At 35.4% G+C, this 19,590-nt stretch overlaps 1 protein-coding gene across 1 annotated transcript; it reads right to left on the bottom strand.

Moving 5' to 3' along the window:
- Nucleotides 1–5,836: 5,836 nt before the first annotated feature.
- LOC142354168 (uncharacterized) lies at nucleotides 5,837–15,494 on the bottom strand. The gene is made up of 6 exons (XM_075406430.1): nucleotides 15,471–15,494; nucleotides 14,917–15,053; nucleotides 11,014–11,116; nucleotides 10,281–10,370; nucleotides 8,061–8,287; nucleotides 5,837–6,121 (listed from the first exon to the last, which is right to left on the bottom strand). The coding sequence occupies exons 1-6, from the start codon at nucleotides 15,492–15,494 to the stop codon at nucleotides 5,878–5,880; spliced, it is 825 nt and encodes a 274-aa protein (XP_075262545.1). The 3' UTR covers nucleotides 5,837–5,877.
- Between the last annotated feature and the right edge of the window lie 4,096 nt (nucleotides 15,495–19,590).

The following is a 19,590-nucleotide window of genomic DNA, read 5'->3' as shown; positions in this document are numbered from 1 at the left end:
AAATCATTCTTTTTCATCAAAAACAGCACGAAATAAGTTTCTTTATTCCACTCAGATTAAATTTGCAGGAAGTGCACACCCCAACACCACTAACACGGCCTTTGTAGACTGAAAAAGGGACTAATTCCGCTTCAAATTCCGTTGAGAGTGCTCTGTAAATAAAACTTCGCCGTTTTTTGCTAACTTTATTCGTTGATTAACAAAAACGCAGCATTTATTTTTGATTTTTTAACTAAAAAAATATCTATATCAAGGACATTCCAAATATAAAATTTTCCTAATGGACAACAAGCATTAGCAGGACTAGTTCTGTACCAATCTTGGACCGTTACATTCCAAAAATAATTTGAATTGTCATCAGTCGATTTTTGATTAAAAAAATTCGATCTTTTTTATATTAATTAAATAACAGAACATTTCAAATCAAAGCTCACTAGTGATAGGTCCTATTGGCTTCCTATTTAGCTCAAAATTAATTTATTTAGTTGATTGCTTGAAAGCTTATGGTCGTTTGGACTTTGATTTTTAAATAAAAAATGGCTTATTGAAATTTGCCTCCATTTTTCTCTTACTTTGGTGATTTTGTAGCTTTGGGTCAGCAATCAACGAGTTATCCTTCTTTCTGCTGAATTCAAATTTAGTCTTTATTGCGGTTTTACGCCTTAAGTTTTGGTGTTTTGGCTTTGACACTACTAGATTTCAATTTTTTTATTCTTTTAAGGTATTTGCCCATTTTTCATGTTTTCCAATTTGGTCAAATTATCACGTTATTGTCAGTTCATATATCACATTTTTCGTGTTCAAATTAACGCACAATAGATAATATTTAAATCCTTAAAGATATAGGTTTTGGTCCTTTACCCCTTCGACAATACTTTCTCGAAGAATTTAATTGAATTTTTTAATTTTGTCTTTAACTGTCGTTTTTCCTTTGTCTTTTTAGTCGTATTTAATTTCCTGTACAATGACCAAGTTTGATTGACTTTTCTTGGAAGTTTAGATTAGCCGATGTTCTGATAATAGAAGATAGATAATGGCTTTCATGACTTTGAAAACAATTGTTTTCCAAAATGAAAAAAAAAATTCAACTTCGCAATTTTTTTCCCTTTATTGTCTGTTTGTTGCCTGGTCTCGTTAATTAGATGTTCAAAATGACTTTTTTTGTCAAGAGAAATAAAAGGTCAAAGAAGGTAGTAGTAGAAAGGTTTTGGTGTCACAAAATCTAATGTTTTTAAAGAATTCGTTATGAATTTACTGGCTTCGACACAGGTTTTTCACAAAAAAAAATAAATTAATTTTTGATTTTTGTCATAATTGACGTTCTTTTTGTAGACGTAAGACATATTCTGGATAATTTCAGGTCTCAAGAGCTTCTTTTGGAAGAATGGACGAACCTATTCAACTTTTTCATTTTGTGTTTAATGGCTTTCATGTCTTTGGAAATAAATTTTTTTCGAAAGAAAAAAAAGTATTACATAATTTTGCATTTTTTTCTTTTTTGTCTAATTTTTGCTTAATTTCATTAATGAGCGGCCACGTAATACATTATCGGTGTTCAGCGAAAGTGTAATCGAACATATTTTGGGGTCCATAGTATGTCTTTACGGCTTCCAAAGCATTTTCTGGCAAGTTTTAATTGATTTTTAGTTTGTTGTCTTTTTGTTGTTCTTTTTGTAACTGCATAAAAAATTCAATAACAAGAGTTCTTAATTCGCTTCTATAGAAGCATTGGTAATTGTAAACCTATGGGATATTTTAGTTGATTTCTAATGGTTTTCATTACTTTGAAATTAATTGTTTTTTTTTTTAGAAAAAATTCAGCGAATTTTCTAACTTTAAAGTTTCTGTTCTTCTTTGTCTAATTGTTACCAAGTTTTATTATGAACTGGTGAAAAACCATTTTTTGTGGTGAATTACAAGTTAATTTGTTTATTTTCAGTTTTATCTGACGCCATTTTGACGCTTTGTTATTAAGTTTTGTTTTTTAAAACTGACATAAATTTTGTGATGTAATTAATGTTTGTTGTTGTTGTTGTTTGATTTTGCCTTTCGTCTTCGCTCGCTTTCTGAATATCGTCATATCAAATCAATCTAATGCATCATTTTTTTGCTCCACTGATTTATTTGCTTTGGAGGCTATCTTTTCGTTCATACACCAGTTTTTTTTTGAAAAATACTTGAATTTCTTGTGTTTTTCTATCTGTTCCTCATATGGTAGACAATTATGCCAAAATTGTGGATGAGCGGAGTCGGAACATTATGTGCGATCGCACATTACCGAGCCGCCTTGTTCCATATATACAAAAAACAACAAATCTGATTATCAACTGAATTTATAGTCTATTGGCTTTGCATTATCATCCATTAACTGAAAAAAAACAAGGAGTATTAATGTATTATATCGTTGTTTTTGGGAGTTTCTCCTTCTATATAAAGAAATATATGGCAAATGAAACAAAACTTGACAGCAAACCTAGCCAAGACATGCGAGTTCTGAATTTTTTTTCACGAAAACTTGAGGTTAGTTGACAGGACTTTGATTGGTCCATTTGTTAAGCCGCTTCTTGATATAACTTATCAGGATGTTGCTCATAAACCTCCCCAATAATTCCAGAACTTTTTATCGTGCATCATTTTTTTGAGGTTCCCCATGCGAGACCGGATGGTTATTTTGCAACATCTTGTAAGAATCTTGCGAAAAACTGTTATCTAGCAACTTGTATGATGAATGGTTATCGTGCAAGACAACCACTCGCTTTCGACTGGGGTTGAGTTTTTTTGTGCGAGATGTGATTTAAAATTTGAAATTATAACGTGTAAGTTTGTGTAAAAAGTCTTAAAAAGTCTTAGTCAAGTGATGATAAGACAATCTTTCAGAATTTTGTTAGTAATTACGATGAAAAATATCCCCTTGGGAGCCAGAGACCATACCATATAAAATGGACAATTTGGTCCAGTTTACTTCTTTATTGCCACAAGACGTATGCTAAAAACTGGAGTTTTAGACAAAATTATACTAATTTTTACTTGAGTGAAGCATTATAATTAGTAATATAATTTACAATGCTTTTATCTAGAAATTCGGCAAATTAGCGCAATAGTCTATTAGAGTCTATTAGCGCATGAGAGCCTATTAGTACGGGCGAATCTATTGATAGAGGGGTGAACAAATCGAGGTGAAATGATAGGCGTTTACATAAAAAGGTGGTGAAAATGTGGGACACCCATGAAACAGATGAAAAAATACAGCAAGTTTGTTCGCACGCTCACGTTTTTATGAAAAATCTTGACTAGCTATATCAAAGTTTGTTTCACAAAATTGAATGTATGGCCATGGTTATCAAGAATTAAGGGATCTCTCAAGATCATAGTTCTCTTTCCCTAAGATGACGGTGGAAAATAGGCATCTGACTGACAAACAACGGAAAATTCCTCCCCATTCGCACACCTGGTGTCGTAGTTGATATTTGCGTCGACTGCTGAGCAGTATTCGTCTTTAAATGCGTTGTTCTGATAATAGAAGATAGATAATGGCTTTCATGACTTTGAAAACAATTGTTTTCCAAAATGAAAAAAAAAAATTCAACTTCGCAATTTTTTTCCCTTTATTGTCTGTTTGTTGCCTGGTCTCGTTAATTAGATGTTCAAAATGACTTTTTTTGTCAAGAGAAGTAAAAGGTCAAAGAAGGTAGTAGTAGAAAGGTTTTGGTGTCACAAAATCTAATGTTTTTAAAGAATTCGTTATGAATTTACTGGCTTCGACACAGGTTTTTCACAAAAAAAAATAAATTAATTTTTGATTTTTGTCATAATTGACGTTCTTTTTGTAGACGTAAGACATATTCTGGATAATTTCAGGTCTCAAGAGCTTCTTTTGGAAGAATGGACGAACCTATTCAACTTTTTCATTTTGTGTTTATTGGCTTTCATGTCTTTGGAAATAAATTTTTTTCGAAAGAAAAAAAAGTATTACATAATTTTGCATTTTTTTCTTTTTTGTCTAATTTTTGCTTAATTTCATTAATGAGCGGCCACGTAATACATTATCGGTGTTCAGCGAAAGTGTAATCGAACATATTTTGGGGTCCATAGTATGTCTTTACGGCTTCCAAAGCATTTTCTGGCAAGTTTTAATTGATTTTTAGTTTGTTGTCTTTTTGTTGTTCTTTTTGTAACTGCATAAAAAATTCAATAACAAGAGTTCTTAATTCGCTTCTATAGAAGCATTGGTAATTGTAAACCTATGGGATATTTTAGTTGATTTCTAATGGTTTTCATTACTTTGAAATTAATTGTTTTTTTTTTTAGAAAAAATTCAGCGAATTTTCTAACTTTAAAGTTTCTGTTCTTCTTTGTCTAATTGTTACCAAGTTTTATTATGAACTGGTGAAAAACCATTTTTTGTGGTGAATTACAAGTTAATTTGTTTATTTTCAGTTTTATCTGACGCCATTTTGACGCTTTGTTATTAAGTTTTGTTTTTTAAAACTGACATAAATTTTGTGATGTAATTAATGTTTGTTGTTGTTGTTGTTTGATTTTGCCTTTCGTCTTCGCTCGCTTTCTGAATATCGTCATATCAAATCAATCTAATGCATCATTTTTTTGCTCCACTGATTTATTTGCTTTGGAGGCTATCTTTTCGTTCATACACCAGTTTTTTTTTTGAAAAATACTTGAATTTCTTGTGTTTTTCTATCTGTTCCTCATATGGTAGACAATTATGCCAAAATTGTGGATGAGCGGAGTCGGAACATTATGTGCGATCGCACATTACCGAGCCGCCTTGTTCCATATATACAAAAAACAACAAATCTGATTATCAACTGAATTTATAGTCTATTGGCTTTGCATTATCATCCATTAACTGAAAAAAAACAAGGAGTATTAATGTATTATATCGTTGTTTTTGGGAGTTTCTCCTTCTATATAAAGAAATATATGGCAAATGAAACAAAACTTGACAGCAAACCTAGCCAAGACATGCGAGTTCTGAATTTTTTTTCACGAAAACTTGAGATTAGTTGACAGGATTTTGATTGGTCCATTTGTTAAGCCGCTTCTTGATATAACTTATCAGGATGTTGCTCATAAACCTCCCCAATAATTCCAGAACTTTTTATCGTGCATCATTTTTTTGAGGTTCCCATGCGAGACCGGATGGTTATTTTTCAACATCTTGTAAGAATCTTGCGAAAAACTGTTATCTAGCAACTTGTATGATGAATGGTTATCGTGCAAGACAACCACTCGCTTTCGACTGGGGTTGAGTTTTTTTGTGCGAGATGTGATTTGAAATTTGAAATTATAACGTGTAAGTTTGTGTAAAAAGTCTTAAAAAGTCTTAGTCAAGTGATGATAAGACAATCTTTCAGAATTTTGTTAGTAATTACGATGAAAAATATCCCCTTGGGAGCCAGAGACCATACCAAATAAAATGGACAATTTGGTCCAGTTTACTTCTTTATTGCCACAAGACGTATGCTAAAAACTGGAGTTTTAGACAAAATTATACTAATTTTTACTTGAGTGAAGCATTATAATTAGTAATATAATTTACAATGCTTTTATCTAGAAATTCGGCAAATTAGCGCAATAGTCTATTAGAGTCTATTAGCGCATGAGAGTCTATTAGTACGGGCGAATCTATTGATAGAGGGGTGAACAAATCGAGGTGAAATGATAGGCGTTTACATAAAAAGGTGGTGAAAATGTGGGACACCCATGAAACAGATGAAAAAATACAGCAAGTTTGTTCGCACGCTCGTTTTTATGAAAAATCTTGACTAGCTATATCAAGGTTTGTTTCACAAAATTGAATGTATGGCCATGGTTATCAAGAATTAAGGGATCTCTCAAGATCATAGTTCTCTTTCCCTAAGATGACGGTGGAAAATAGGCATCTGACTGACAAACAACGGAAAATTCCTCCCCATTCGCACACCTGGTGTCGTAGTTGATATTTGCGTCGACTGCTGAGCAGTATTCGTCTTTAAATGCGTTGTTCGGCTCTCCGGGCGAGAAGAAATTGTCGCTCATTTTGATGTCTTTCATCATATAGAGATACCAACCAGTTGTAATGTCGTCTGTTTTTTCGTCCCTTATGAAACCCAACAGAAATCTGTGAACAAAATCAACATTGGGATCTTTTCAACAATTCCCCCTCCCCCGGTACATAGTAAAGAATTCCCCCTTTCTGTGCAATGAGTTACGACAATATTATTTGGCCAACAGTTTAGATAGCCTCTCATATCAGCTTAAATGGTATTGCAGACCAGTCAACCCAAGTCGAAACATAACGGATAGTTTATAAATATTTGTGATAATTCGTACCCTGAAGCATAAAATGTAAATAATTCCAAATAGTAGAATTCATTCTGTAAACTGTTCTTGATTTTTTCGCTTGTGTCCCCAGCGAGCATTAGATACTTGGGTTGCACAAACACCAGTCCCCCTGCTCGAGAGCAGTTGTATACATAGCAGTAGAATGTTATATGTTATAGCAGTAAAATAACTGGATGTATACTTCCAACCAATCAGATACTGAGACACTTTTCTTATATAAAAAGCTTATGCAGCACTAACTCTAGTCAGTCTAGTTTAGATCAACCATGTGTATACTCTTGACTCCGGTGCTCTATTGTGTTACCACCGTATTAATAGAAGTTCATCTTCAGTGTTTTACAGAGTCGGTTAGTCTTAGAGATATGGGCAAACCTACTTCGCGCAGAAATAAGTAACCCTAGCTCTTTATACCTTAAGGCTGTAAAAGGAGCCCACCTTTGGTCTGCCTTACTAGAGCAGGTGTACACGCTTGTTCACCTGTTTGAACGGGGGTTGGACGAGTTCAAGTCCACCGAACGTTATGCACCGGCTCAAAAATTTAAAATGCATTTATTATAAAAAACACTTAGTGAATGCTGCTTTATTGTTTTTTGTAATGAATTCAACGCGTTCCTGCTCATTAATATACGTTTCGCTATTTAACATTTTGATATTATGTCAGAAAGGAAACAAAAGTTTTGCTCGTGTCGATAGGGTGAGCCCAATTTTCGAAAGTAAATTTTTTTTGTGTTTGGACGGAATTTTTTTCTAATCGCGGAAAAACAATAAGAAGTCAGAGAGACAACTTTTAAACGCAGACTTTTTGAAAACTGGGAATTTGACGTTTTCCTCGAGATTTGCTTTCGATAGCGGCTTAAAATCTGATGGTTTTCAGTTTGCCCACTGGCTCTTCAGTATCGATAAAATCTGTGGGTTTGTTTTTGTCCCCGTTAAACGGGCCTGGCAATAGCGGTTTCATTTGCAATATATTACAGCAAATATAAAATACAAGTTAAATTTCGAGGTACTAGGTTCCGATGTTTTGTGTCATGAGATTGTCTGAGGTTGGAGATAGTTCACCAAAAAAATCATATAAAAACCTCAAATACTTGTCAGGATCCTATCAGGAACATAGTAAATACTCATAGCTATGTGTAACAAACTCTTAGTTCGGAAGACAACAAGAACGACAAAATATGTTTGAAAGAATTGGAATTTTTGCTAAGAGTGTTCGGTGTGTTCTGATTTAACTGTACAAAATTGTTGGCATGTTGAAATTGAACTGCCCGCCCGTGCCAAACTTTCAGAATAATTAAAACACGCACGTGCACATTTTAAAATGCCGAACTTCTGCAGTGCCAGAAGTTAAAATGCCAGAAGTTGCTACTTAGCCAGAAGTTGACTTTCGTCATTTTAAAACTTGCTGGTTTCGTGTTTTAAACATGGTTACGTGACTCTGCAGAAGTGACTTCGAAATTCTGACTTGAAGTCTCGAGCCGCTTCGTTGTTCTCAATAAACGCCAGAAGTTCTCAGTGACTTCAAGCAAAGTCAAGTAACTAATACTTCAGTACTGAATCAGAAAGTTTTTCCAGTAATTATTCAGTACTAATTCAGAGTCTGTTCATGGCACATTATGCTCTTATATTCTCTGATTCAGTCTCTGATCTACTCTGTTTCAGTGAACTAGACTCTGATTGTTTTCTGAATTTTTAGTCAAGGGCTATAGGGGGCTCACCTTTTGTGCAGCGGGTTCAAGTCATTTTCCATGGCATCAAAGAAAAGTCGCGCATCATCGTAGTCATGTGGGAATGGCAGAACGGACGCGGGATACTTTCGTCTACAAAGTGTTTGTGCATCCTGTATTGAGCTGGCCAATTCGCTCATTCCAAAGAGACATCTGGCTGTATTCGGATCCTTGGGGTTCGGGATTTCCAGGAAGTTGTACCCTGGTGCGTCCAAGCACTATTTTGATGGACAGTTTTTGTGCATGTTATTATATGGTATTTAGAGTGGGTTGAGTTCAGTTTTCGTTGTTTTTTTTCAAACTGAAGTTGTGGATTTAGTTTCCCAAAAAAGTCAAATATTTCTAATTAGATTCAGCTGTACAAACATTTTTTTTAAAAATTGGCAGCTAAAAGATGCCGCATAAGTAAAAAAAAACTGGTCCATAAAAAAGTCCCACGAGCAAAATATGTAAAAAAACTGCTTGGAGAAAATTTACGGCAAACAGTTCTGGACGTTCCGCGGTACAAATGCAGTCTATACTAGAGATAACATACATTGTGACACAATTTCAAAAACCGTCGAAAATTTTTTTCGTAGAAACATTATGTGCAAATAAATACAAAACAGTATCCCGCTAGTAACCATTTGAGATTATTTTTAATAACTTCAATTGAGTTATGGTCAATGCATGCTGAAGTATAAATGGTCTTCAACATTGACAAACTGGGATTAATTTCTAACCAACAAATATATTGATTATTTTCCGTGGGGGGGGGGGGGAGGGAGGGAGGGGGAGGGGGGCTCACGCAGTTGTCTCAAGAAAAGGAGGGAAGGTAATTCCGACAACAACAGCGTCTCAAGCTCTGGATTTTTTCTTCAAATTCGGTTGTCTTGACTGTTGGTAAATATCCCATTAATGTCTTGAGACAATGGATTTTTTGACCTCTGAAATTAGTTTCCTAATTCTCTACATTTCAGCTCATCACTGTTTTATTTAATTATTACTCTCTCAGAAATTTTTATATGTATATAATGTTCTCTGTTACAATTATCCTCCTAAACGCTATAAAATGTTTAATTGGTAGAGATTTTTCCAACGTGTTTTTCAATGTGAGTTCTAATGTGATGCACAAAAACTTCCCCGTCCTCTGAAACGAAACAATTAGTTGTTCGATTTTCAGATGATCATGCTTAAAATGCAAATTAAAGTATATATTTCAAATATTGCTGAGCATTGGAACTCGCAGAGCACTTGAATTTGACCAAATTACTCCCGGTCAATATCTCAACGTCGTTTCAGCGCATTATTTTATAAGAAATGCACTTAAGGCGGTTAAATTACTTTACAAATTAGCTAAAAATCCGCTAAATGCGCTCACAAATTTGTGCTCAAAATCCTAAAAAATAATGCGCTGAAATTTGCTGCCCGGACCCGAGTGCCATAGTAAATCAGTACTGATTCATCATAATCCAATAGTAAAAGTTCAAATCAGTACTGAAACATGATAATCTAAGAGTTTTTTCTTTTCCAGTATGTACAGAATAAACTCAGAATGGTTTTTTGCAATGAATTTTACTGAACATCATGTTTTTGATTCCTCATTATGTTCATAAAAAATTCATCGAAAAATTGAAATTTTCGAAAATCTGGAAATGTGCATGATGAATAAAGAGCATGAAAACCAGCACTGACTGCCCAATCAATTGATTTGATTGAATAATTCACCCCCCCCCCCCCACTCACCCACCATATTCAACTGCAACTAACCGGTGATGGGGGGGTGGGTTGTGACCACAATTGTGAATGCCCAATGCCGAACGAATGCCCAATGCCGAACGAATGCCCAATGCCAAATCCCATCGTTGTTCGTGCGACGCCTCTTAGTACAACAGAGCCTCCAACAGAACCCCCAACTGCAACTAATCGGTGGTGGTGGTGGTGTGGTGGGGGGGAGGGAGGGTGTGACCTGAGAGCCCTGTGTGACCTGGGAGTGCACTGAATGCCCAATGCCAAATGCCCTGCCCAATGCTGAATGCCCAACTAATACACCCCGACCCCAACCAGTAACCAGAACAGTTGTCACGATCTATCCAACTCATCCGGCCCAACTCATCCAGGCATCTTTCAACAACAGATAAAGAAGGGGGGAGGGGTCGATTATGATAATTGAGGAATTTTCCTTTTCACGAACACACAATCCCTTTCCACATAAGCGTTTCGAAGTTTAACACGAGAAGGTGAAGGTGTCCGAGTGTCCATCATCATCCTGCCATCATCCGACAGTGGCCCAACTGGTCCGGGCCTCTTTCCCAAATTGACCTGCAAATGTTCCTTTGTTAATACAGAGAGTCTAAATGAACGACTGAGCTCAGATAAGATGAGAGAGACCCCCCAACCAACTTAGTGGCAATATAACAGGGGGGGTATGGGAGGGGGGTATATGTGGCATATGACATATGTGAATGGTGACATATGTCAATATGTGGCTAGTTCAGATGAATGGTGAATGTTATAATTATAAATGGTATAATTATAAATGTTAATATTATTAAATCTTTTAATTTTGTTTTTAGGACCATGAGGGTCGTCCGTGGGGTCCAGCGGGTCATCTGAGTGTTGTTGGGGGGTCATCCTGGTGGTCCATGAGGGTCGTCCGTGGGGTCCAGAGGGTCATCTGAGTGGTCCTTGGGGGTCATCCTGGTGGTCCATGAGGGTCATCGGCGTGGTTCGGGGGGTCAACCTTGTTGTCCATGGGGTTCATTGTTGGGGGGTAATGATATTTTTATTATTTTATTATGTTTTTGTTAAATGTTTTATTTAATCTTGAAATGTTTTCTAGAATGTAGTTTTCTAAAAACTTTGTTCTGCGTTAGATTTGCTTTAGGAATATTCTGTCGCGACTCGGGACTATCCAGTGTGACAGTGGAAAAGCTGCAGGTCAATCTGGGAAAGAGGCTCTGACGAGGTGGGTCTCTGTTGTATGATGGAACGATGGTGATGGACACTCGGACACCTTCACCTTCTCGTGTTGAGTTTCGAATCTGTTGTGTGGAGGGGGAAGATGACTTGAGGAAATGAAGACATATCTTCAATCTCACACACTGAGTATGCCGAACCCACAGACACACACACACACACACGCACGCACACACACACACACGCACACACAGAGAGAGAGAGAGAGAGAGAGAGAGAGAGAGAGAGAGAGAGAGTATGTAACCCAAACTGATGTCAAACCCAAACTGATGTCAAACCTAAGTATCACCCAAACTATCACCCAAGTATCACCGAACCAAGTGCAAGACACAATCTACAAAGCAAATTGTAACAAACTTGTTTCAAACTGCGATGTTTATTTGGTTATTCGTGATCATTATTATGTTCCTTTTATTTAGCCATAATTTTCATGAATCATTTTTTTACCTGTGGTTTTTTTTTCCAAAAGTTCTGGCAGATAACGATTTTTTTCATTCTGTGCAGTCCAAAAATAGACATATGTTCATAATGTTCATTGAGAATTCAGAATTAAGACTCATTATGTTTATAATAAGTTCAGGATTTTACTATGAATTTTACCATGAAAAGTCTATAAAGTGCCATGATCAGAACTCTGGCCATAATAAAAGTCATAATGAAATTTTTATGATTCAGTACTGAAATATCATGAGACTCAGGTCCGGGTGCATCTTTGTAAAAAAAAATTGCTCCAATTAGAGAAAAACTTTCAAGTAATTTTATTGCATTTCAGAAATTTATAGATTTCAATTTTGAAAATGCAGTGCATCCTTTTACTTTTTCAACGCATTTCAGCGCATTCCTTTCACAACATCTAATCATTGCAGAATCAAATTGAATGGGAAGAAGTCAAGGAAGGAATGGCGCAGCAGATTAAGTTATATAACGAATAAGATACCGGGAAGCAAGATTTGAGACTCAGTTCGAAAGATATTAACTGACCTATTTGATAACATTGCGGAGTTCTTAGTGATCAAAAACGTGCAATTCACTTTTTTTAATCAAAACAGACATGGGTCACGAGTAAAATGAATTATTCCAATTCTTCAGAACATTTTCCAACAATAATTAAAATGACTCATTTTCAATTAAAACTTAGGTGTTCTATATTATCTGAGAAAACTTTCTTAGACTTTCTTAACTTTCTACTAAAATTTCTTAGACGTTCCCGTTAGCAAAAGTACTGCCCCTGGTTTACGGGTACAATTTTTTTTTAAATAACGTCATTAGGACTGACATTTCGTTTACATTAAAGCAGTTTTGAGCTGTCTAGAAAATAAATTCTCGAAGAACATCTCGCAGTATGCCACCTCAATTAAACGCCCCCGAACACATACCGACAGTTGCCTCAAGCTCCCATGTATTCCAATAGTCTGCAGTGGGACAAACAATTTGGTCGTAGGTCAAACGTGCCGGTACAGTTAAACCTAATCGGTAATTCTCCTTTGCCACCCGTCAATGCACTGGGCAATCCTCCAATAACAGCTAATGTGCTGAATCCGTCACAAGAACAAGTACACGCTTCCGCCGTTCCATCCCCCGTTTTAAACTAATCGCACCACAAAAAACGTTGACAAAAACAGTTTTCGACGGTAAAATCAAATCTCTTTCCACACAAGGATAGGCAATATAATCATTACGTTAAAAGCACTGTTCTACGTAACGTGAAGACAAAAAGCAGCAATCAAAAGCAACATAAAGCCACAAATTTTGCCGGCAAACAGGTCTTTATTTGAGCTATTTTTGGCTCATTTTGGTTCCAATCGAATTTTGAAATAGAAAAATGACTAAATTTGACTTCTCTGATTAATTATATAATAAGGTTAACTTGAAATAAGGTAAATTGAGATCTTTGCTGTTATTCTACGCATATTAGAACGTACTTCATGTGCGTTTTAGCTACTTGTATGGTTAAAAAATGAAGTATTCAACTTGCTCGATGAATAGATTTACAAAGCTTTAATTGAATAGCCCATTTCACAATTGCTTTATTTGTTGCTCTTTCCATTTACGCGATAACATCCTACGGAACCCAGGAAGATGTTACCGCTTAAATAAAATGATCAACAATTGAATCAATGTATCCGGGCTTATCCTTATTTAAGGCTTCTTTCGGCGTTAAATTTATATCTCTTTCCATACAACGATAGGCAAGATAATAATTAAGTTGAAAGCAACTGTTCCACATAACCATGAGGAAAAAATATCGATCAAAAGCAACATAAAGCCATCGAATTAGCTGGTAAACAGATTTTTTGACTGAGCCGATTTTGGGCTCAGATCGGTCACCGATACATTTTACATTTGTGTAACATTAAAATATGCAGCCTAAACTCGACTTAATTGATACATTATGTAGTTAGGTTATCTTAACATTAGGTGAAATGAAGTTTTTGCAATAGTTCTACGCATATTATATCGTATTTTTAAACTAACCTCATAATGATTGCCGTTTTGTTCACATTAAAACAGTTTTGGGCTGTCTAGAAAATGAATTCTCACAGAAACTAACACAAAATTGGCTTATAATAGGAAACCTATGTCAACATTGAGCTTCAATTAATATTACTTTTTGGTTGTGTTATTTTCACACAAATTCACACGGGCCATTAAGATTGGCCCCGGGTTTTTTCTTAAAAATACTGAAAACTGAAAATTGTTAAAAAATCCTCAAATTTAAAACTGATAATTTTTGTTGACATTTTTTTCTGAAAGCAATGGCACCACCGACTTAAGTTTTCGGTAACAATTGATCGTTAAGATCCTTTAAAGGTAAATTTCCACATTTTCTTCTCTGATGGTGCGACACAAAAGTATCCTGCTGAGCAACAACTTACCAATTTAACAATTTAACCTATTAAACATTCTTTCTTCAAACCCGATTTTTAATATATCAATACTAAAAGAAAAAAATTCTATCATAAAATAAGAAATTTACATTCTGTTGTCCTTTTCCAAATGCAAAACTACAATTATTTGACGTTGGTTTCTGTCTGTAATTATTCTCAGAGCTTTAAAAAGTCTAGAAAATGACCTTTTTGGTTTTAACGTGACTTTTAGATCAGTCTGATGTCTTATTGTAACCACGTGGATACATAGATTCTTAAATTCACCCAAATAAATGAGAACGATTAATTGTGTAGTGCACCAAATGACGAGTTATTGAAAATTTTTGAGCGATTACTATTAGTTTCCCATTTTTTGCTCCAGTAAGGTATTCTCTAAAAAACGAATAACAACGCTGAATGACAAAGCTTTATAGTTTTAAAATAGTCATTTTACAATTAGTGTTTTTAATAGAAATGGTGTAAATAAGTAATGGTTACGTGACTCTGCTTGAAGTCCTGAGAACTTCTGCGTTTATCGAGAACCGCGAAGCGGTTCAAGATATTAAGTCAGAATTTCGAAGTGACTTCTGCAGAGTCACTTAACCATGCTTAAAACACGAAACGCACACGTTTTAAAATGACGAAAGTCGACGAGTTTCAACTTCCGGCTAAGTAGCAACTTCTGGTATTTTGACTTCTGGCGCTGCATTTTTGACCTTCCTCATTTTAAAATTTGCACGTGAATTTTTTCTCAGAATTTTGCTTTGTTTCAGATAAATTCAGAAATCACTTCACAGTTGTTTCTGAAAGCGTTCTGCATCAGTACTGAAACTTGAAAATTCTCTGAAAGTGTTCTGATTCAGTACTCATTGTCACTGAGCCTTAAGTACAGGTCCATAGCTTATCCGGGGGACAAAGTCTGTTTAGTCTGGTGAGTACTTGACCTAATTAGTCCGGACGTGTCTCAGATCAGTCAAGACTATATAGCTGATACCAGACAATTCTGGGTAGTCACCACTTACCGGGTGAAAACTATGGAAGTTTTGCTACCACTTCCATCATCAGTCGGAATGAACAGAATACACAACACAACAACCACCGACAGAATAAGAAGAATTAGGATCAGAGCCAAGACGAAAGCCATGCACTTCTTTCTCTCCTGTAACAAAACCGTATCCAAGCAATTCAATTTGTATTTTTTATTTGTTTTTTTTTAAGTTTCTTAACTTTGAAATCTTTAATTTGGAACACTATGAAGTCTGGGCATGAGTGTTCGGAAGTCAATATAGGTGCTTTTGGACTTTTGAGAACCGCACAAAAGTTTTTGAGCGCATAAAAGTCTGGTTACTGCTGCCAGTTTCGTGCTGTCACTGACGCGTAGGCTATCAAGGTCATAAATGAGCATCCCAATCCTGATCTTTGTTTATTGTTTGTTGATTCTATGTTTCCACCCAACTATGAGGTCATTGAATATACTGCTACTCCAAATTTGCGTTGTCTGCTTTTAATTTTGGAAGCTTCTTCTTACAGTTTTCCTTTTGATGACTTTTTTGTATAGAATTTTTGTGCTTCCAACCTGACTTTTCTGTGCTTTTGTCATTGCTTTTGACTTGCTGTGTTTTTATTTGGGTTATCCATGTTAAAAAGGTTATTATAAAACCTTAGATTTTATCCACAGTTACATTATATTCTCAATGGTGGGCTAATATTTGAATCTTTGGTCTTTTTATTGGAACCCAGGTTGAAGTCCAAGATCGAAAGTCCATATGTCCAGACCATCCCCGACAAAACATTTCTATGTTCAGACCGCCGCAGACGGAACGTACCTATGTCCAGACTTTCGTGGTTTCAAAAATATTTGTGCGTTCTTCGGGCGTTCAAAAGTCACTATGTCCAGACTTTCGTAAGTTCCAAATCGCATATGACAAGACTTTCATGCATTCCAAACAAAAATTCGTGCGCTCAAATTATCAAAAATTAGCGCGTTCATGTTCATATCGTGCGTTCAAAAACACCTATGTCCACACTTTCGTGCGGTCAAAAGTTTTTGTGTGTAATTCGTGCGTTCAGAAGTACGCATGTGCGGACTTTCGTGCGTTTATGTCCAGACATATTGCCAGTTTTATTCATATAAGTTGTAGACAAAGTTTTTATAATGTATTCATTTGAAGAATAGATATCTTAGGATGATGGTTGTGATGAATTGCCCCAGCAGTTGTTACATTTTAAATAAATAAAAGGTGCTCGAAGAAAGTATTGGTTGTAGGGGTGCCAGCCACCCAGTAATAAAAACTTGATTTTTTGCGACTTCAGCAATGGTCTATAATTCCAGGCAGGAAATTGTCCAATACAGAGCAAGATGTTGGATGCGACTTTTCCTGCGTTCGACGTTTTGTAAGTTTTGAATTCAAGTGAGTTCCTGTTTTCTTTAAAGAAAGCGTTCACTTGAGTGAGCACTCTAGTAAAAGTGTTTAGTCAAATATGAGCTCACAGGTTTATGGCAATTTTGTTTCCATTCGTGCGCTGCATGGATACTATGTTCACACTTTCGTTCGTTCAATGTTGCCTATCTCCAGATTTTCCTGCGTTCAACGTTACCTATGTCCAGAATATCATGCGAACAAAGTTGCCTATGTCCAGACTATAGTGTGTTTAATCGTTTTTCCAGACCGTGTAAATTTAAACGCACGACACCCCTTGTGCGTTCATTTCGGTTTGGTCATATCGACTGTCTGTTTGTGAACTCAGCCTGGGAAAGCTTTTTCTCTCTGCTCTTTTTCTTATGATGGTTGTCCCCTCCAAATTGTTTTGTTGCTGCGTTTTATCTTTGGTTGTTTGAGCAGGGTAGATAATTCTAAGCCTTTAAAGTTATGTACAATTTTGAGTTCAAATACAATTTTGCCATAAACTTACCATCAAGTGTACGCAATGAGATAAATCACAAAAACATCACTGGGAAACATCAGTAAAAATGCACATAATTCCTCTCAATTGTTTTAAATTGAGAGGAATTATGTTCTTCCACATAATGTTCTTCCTCTCAATTGTTTTAAAACTCTCCAGCCTTAAATCAATCAACACAGCTATGTACTCGCCGATTTTAAGAAATACATTCTTAAGGAAATACAATGGCAACGCTATCAGAAATTCAAAGTTGTAAATTAAATATTTTAAATGATTGTTTGAGTGCTGACATAAAACAGTAATTCCTGGCAACTTTGGCTTTCCAATTACGTTGCGATCATTTTTTTTCAGACTGTACTTCTTTAAATTATTCCAGTACATGATTAATTTGATTGTTTTAGGACTGGTTGATGCTATAACCATTTAGGAGATGATGAATATATTCGAGCATGTAGAGTTTTTTTAAAATGTGATGGGTCCAGTGATGTTTTTGTTATCTATCTCATTGCGTACACTTGATGGTAAGTTAACGGGTATCAGTCTATCTTTCTGTTAAATAGTTAGAAAGTTCTTTGTCTCTTTTTCTGATATCAGTTCAAAATCACAAGCCGATTCAACAGAGAGCTTGTCACGAAATCTGAACTGTATATTATAGCGATATTGAAATAATTTTCCAGTCTCCTGTAGAAAAAGGACGGTTTTGTATTGCTGATGCCTACAGGTTAAATTTTCTAACAAATTTAACTATTTTTTTAAGGTTTTTGATATGAAAATTTTTTCATATGCTTTTTTAAATTTACTCAGGGTCTTTTTCGTTTACATTTGACCTAACTATGTTGTTTGTACATCTGTTTTTTTCCTTGCTAGTCATTGCACGTTTTACTTTAAAGTTTATTCAGATTTTGAATCTGATTCATAACTGGGGTACTGAGTTGGAAGGTTGAAAAGTTGAAAAATGTTTTATAGCAACTCTTTTTGTTTCACCTCATCCCAAAGTTTGCCGCAAAAATATCTCAACGGATCAAAATCAAGTTCAATACAAGACTCAATGTATAAACAAAGACAATGCTTACATTTTTGAATTTTCGCAGAGCTTTCAGACTAACTGTTAATGCTACAAGATAGGAGTAATGATTTTGAACATAAGCGAATTACGTCGGGTTAACTATCCTCAATCGACTGGCAAACCGGGATCTATTCTGTTTCGGCCCCCCAGCCTAGTAAGCATAATTTTTTATGACCCCCGGACGCACATGCTATTTCCTTACATAGTACCGTGCTATACAACACCATTTGTAACTGGGGTCATAAAAAACACTGGGGGCCAAAACAGAATAGACCCGGCAAACGTTTAGCTTCCTCAGTAGCTAGCTGCGGCTTAGGGATGCTAGCTTTGGCTTAATTGAAGGGACGTTGATTGAGGGGCCGGAGCTAACCGTAGGGGGGGGGGGCACGGTGGGGGACTGAGCTCGCTGGATTACGTGAGGAACGATGTCCAGGGGTGGGAATTTTTAGAAACTCGAAGAACCGCCCTCCAAATGATAAAATTATGTCTCTCAAACTTAGAGTCAAAGGAGCCGAAACTCTCAAGGAGCTCTTAATGCCCTCCGGGCGTTGCCTGTTCATCCCGTTTATGAGAACGAAAATTCAAACGGTCAAGCGGAATGATAATTTTTGGCATTTAAATTAACGTTTTTGTCAATGTTTTTTCAAATTAGTTTTTGTTTTTTTGGAAATTTTTTCAGTTCAAATAGCACTTTTTTCTAACAAATTCAAATTTTCATAAGTAACTCATTCGAAATTAGTTATTACACGCAAATATTCCCAAAAGTGAGTCTACGTACCATGTTGGTAAGGTTGTAATTTCAGTTGCAAACACGTTTATAATGTAGATGGTACTTCAATTTTATTGAAACGTTGCTGCGAACTTTCAAAAAGAAGTTTGTTTGGATAATGATACTCTTTGTTATACCGACCTTAAAGTTCCTGAAGTCTAAAGATTAGTTTTGGCTATCGGATTAGAGATAAACTATAATTCAGTTATATTTGCAGATTACAACTCATTTACTAATTTATCATTTACTTATTTACTATTTGACAGGAAATCTCTCGTTAGGTTTCAAACTTTGTTCAAATATGTCATCGATATTTTGGCATCTTCTATTGACTAATGAGCTTTCTTTCACGTAAACAATCTTCAAATCTTTAAAACTTTCATATAATTTTTGATTTTTTTGCCGTTTACTTGAACCAGAATGAACAAACAGTTAAGTAATGTGAATTTAATCATTAGCTGTTGATTTATATGTTTGTATTATTTTGGCACCACACTTAAAAAAATGAGGCCATACATGCAGTTTGAGCTCGACATCATAAGAAATTACCAGACATAAAATTTCAATCTACAACTGCTTCAATAATTAGTTTTCATAGTTACTATTGCGTCAATCGTTCTGAAAGCAACAATTGTTTGCAATAGCTATTTCCAACAGCTTAGAGAAGTTGCCTTTACCTGAAAATGCATCGCAATTTTGAAATGATAACAACCGCAAACTACCGACGGACAAAACTGAATAATCTAAATATTTACAGGATTGACAAAAGAGAAAATATGATGACTTTACAACTTGAATTTCAATCTAAATGAATTGAATTTTGTTGTAAAAATAGCGTAAAATATGTGAAATTTTGAAAATGGCTCAAATGGGTCTCAACTTATTATGAATTAGCAGCTTAAAAAACATATATTCTTTGCTTGAGTAGTTACAGTGAGAACCGATTTCAATATCAAT

The sequence above is a fragment of the Convolutriloba macropyga genome, chromosome 15, assembly GCF_964194025.1.
Source record: "Convolutriloba macropyga chromosome 15, txConMacr16.3, whole genome shotgun sequence".
Lineage (NCBI taxonomy): Eukaryota > Metazoa > Xenacoelomorpha > Acoela > Convolutidae > Convolutriloba > Convolutriloba macropyga.
This window is presented reverse-complemented; position numbering and strand designations above follow the sequence as displayed.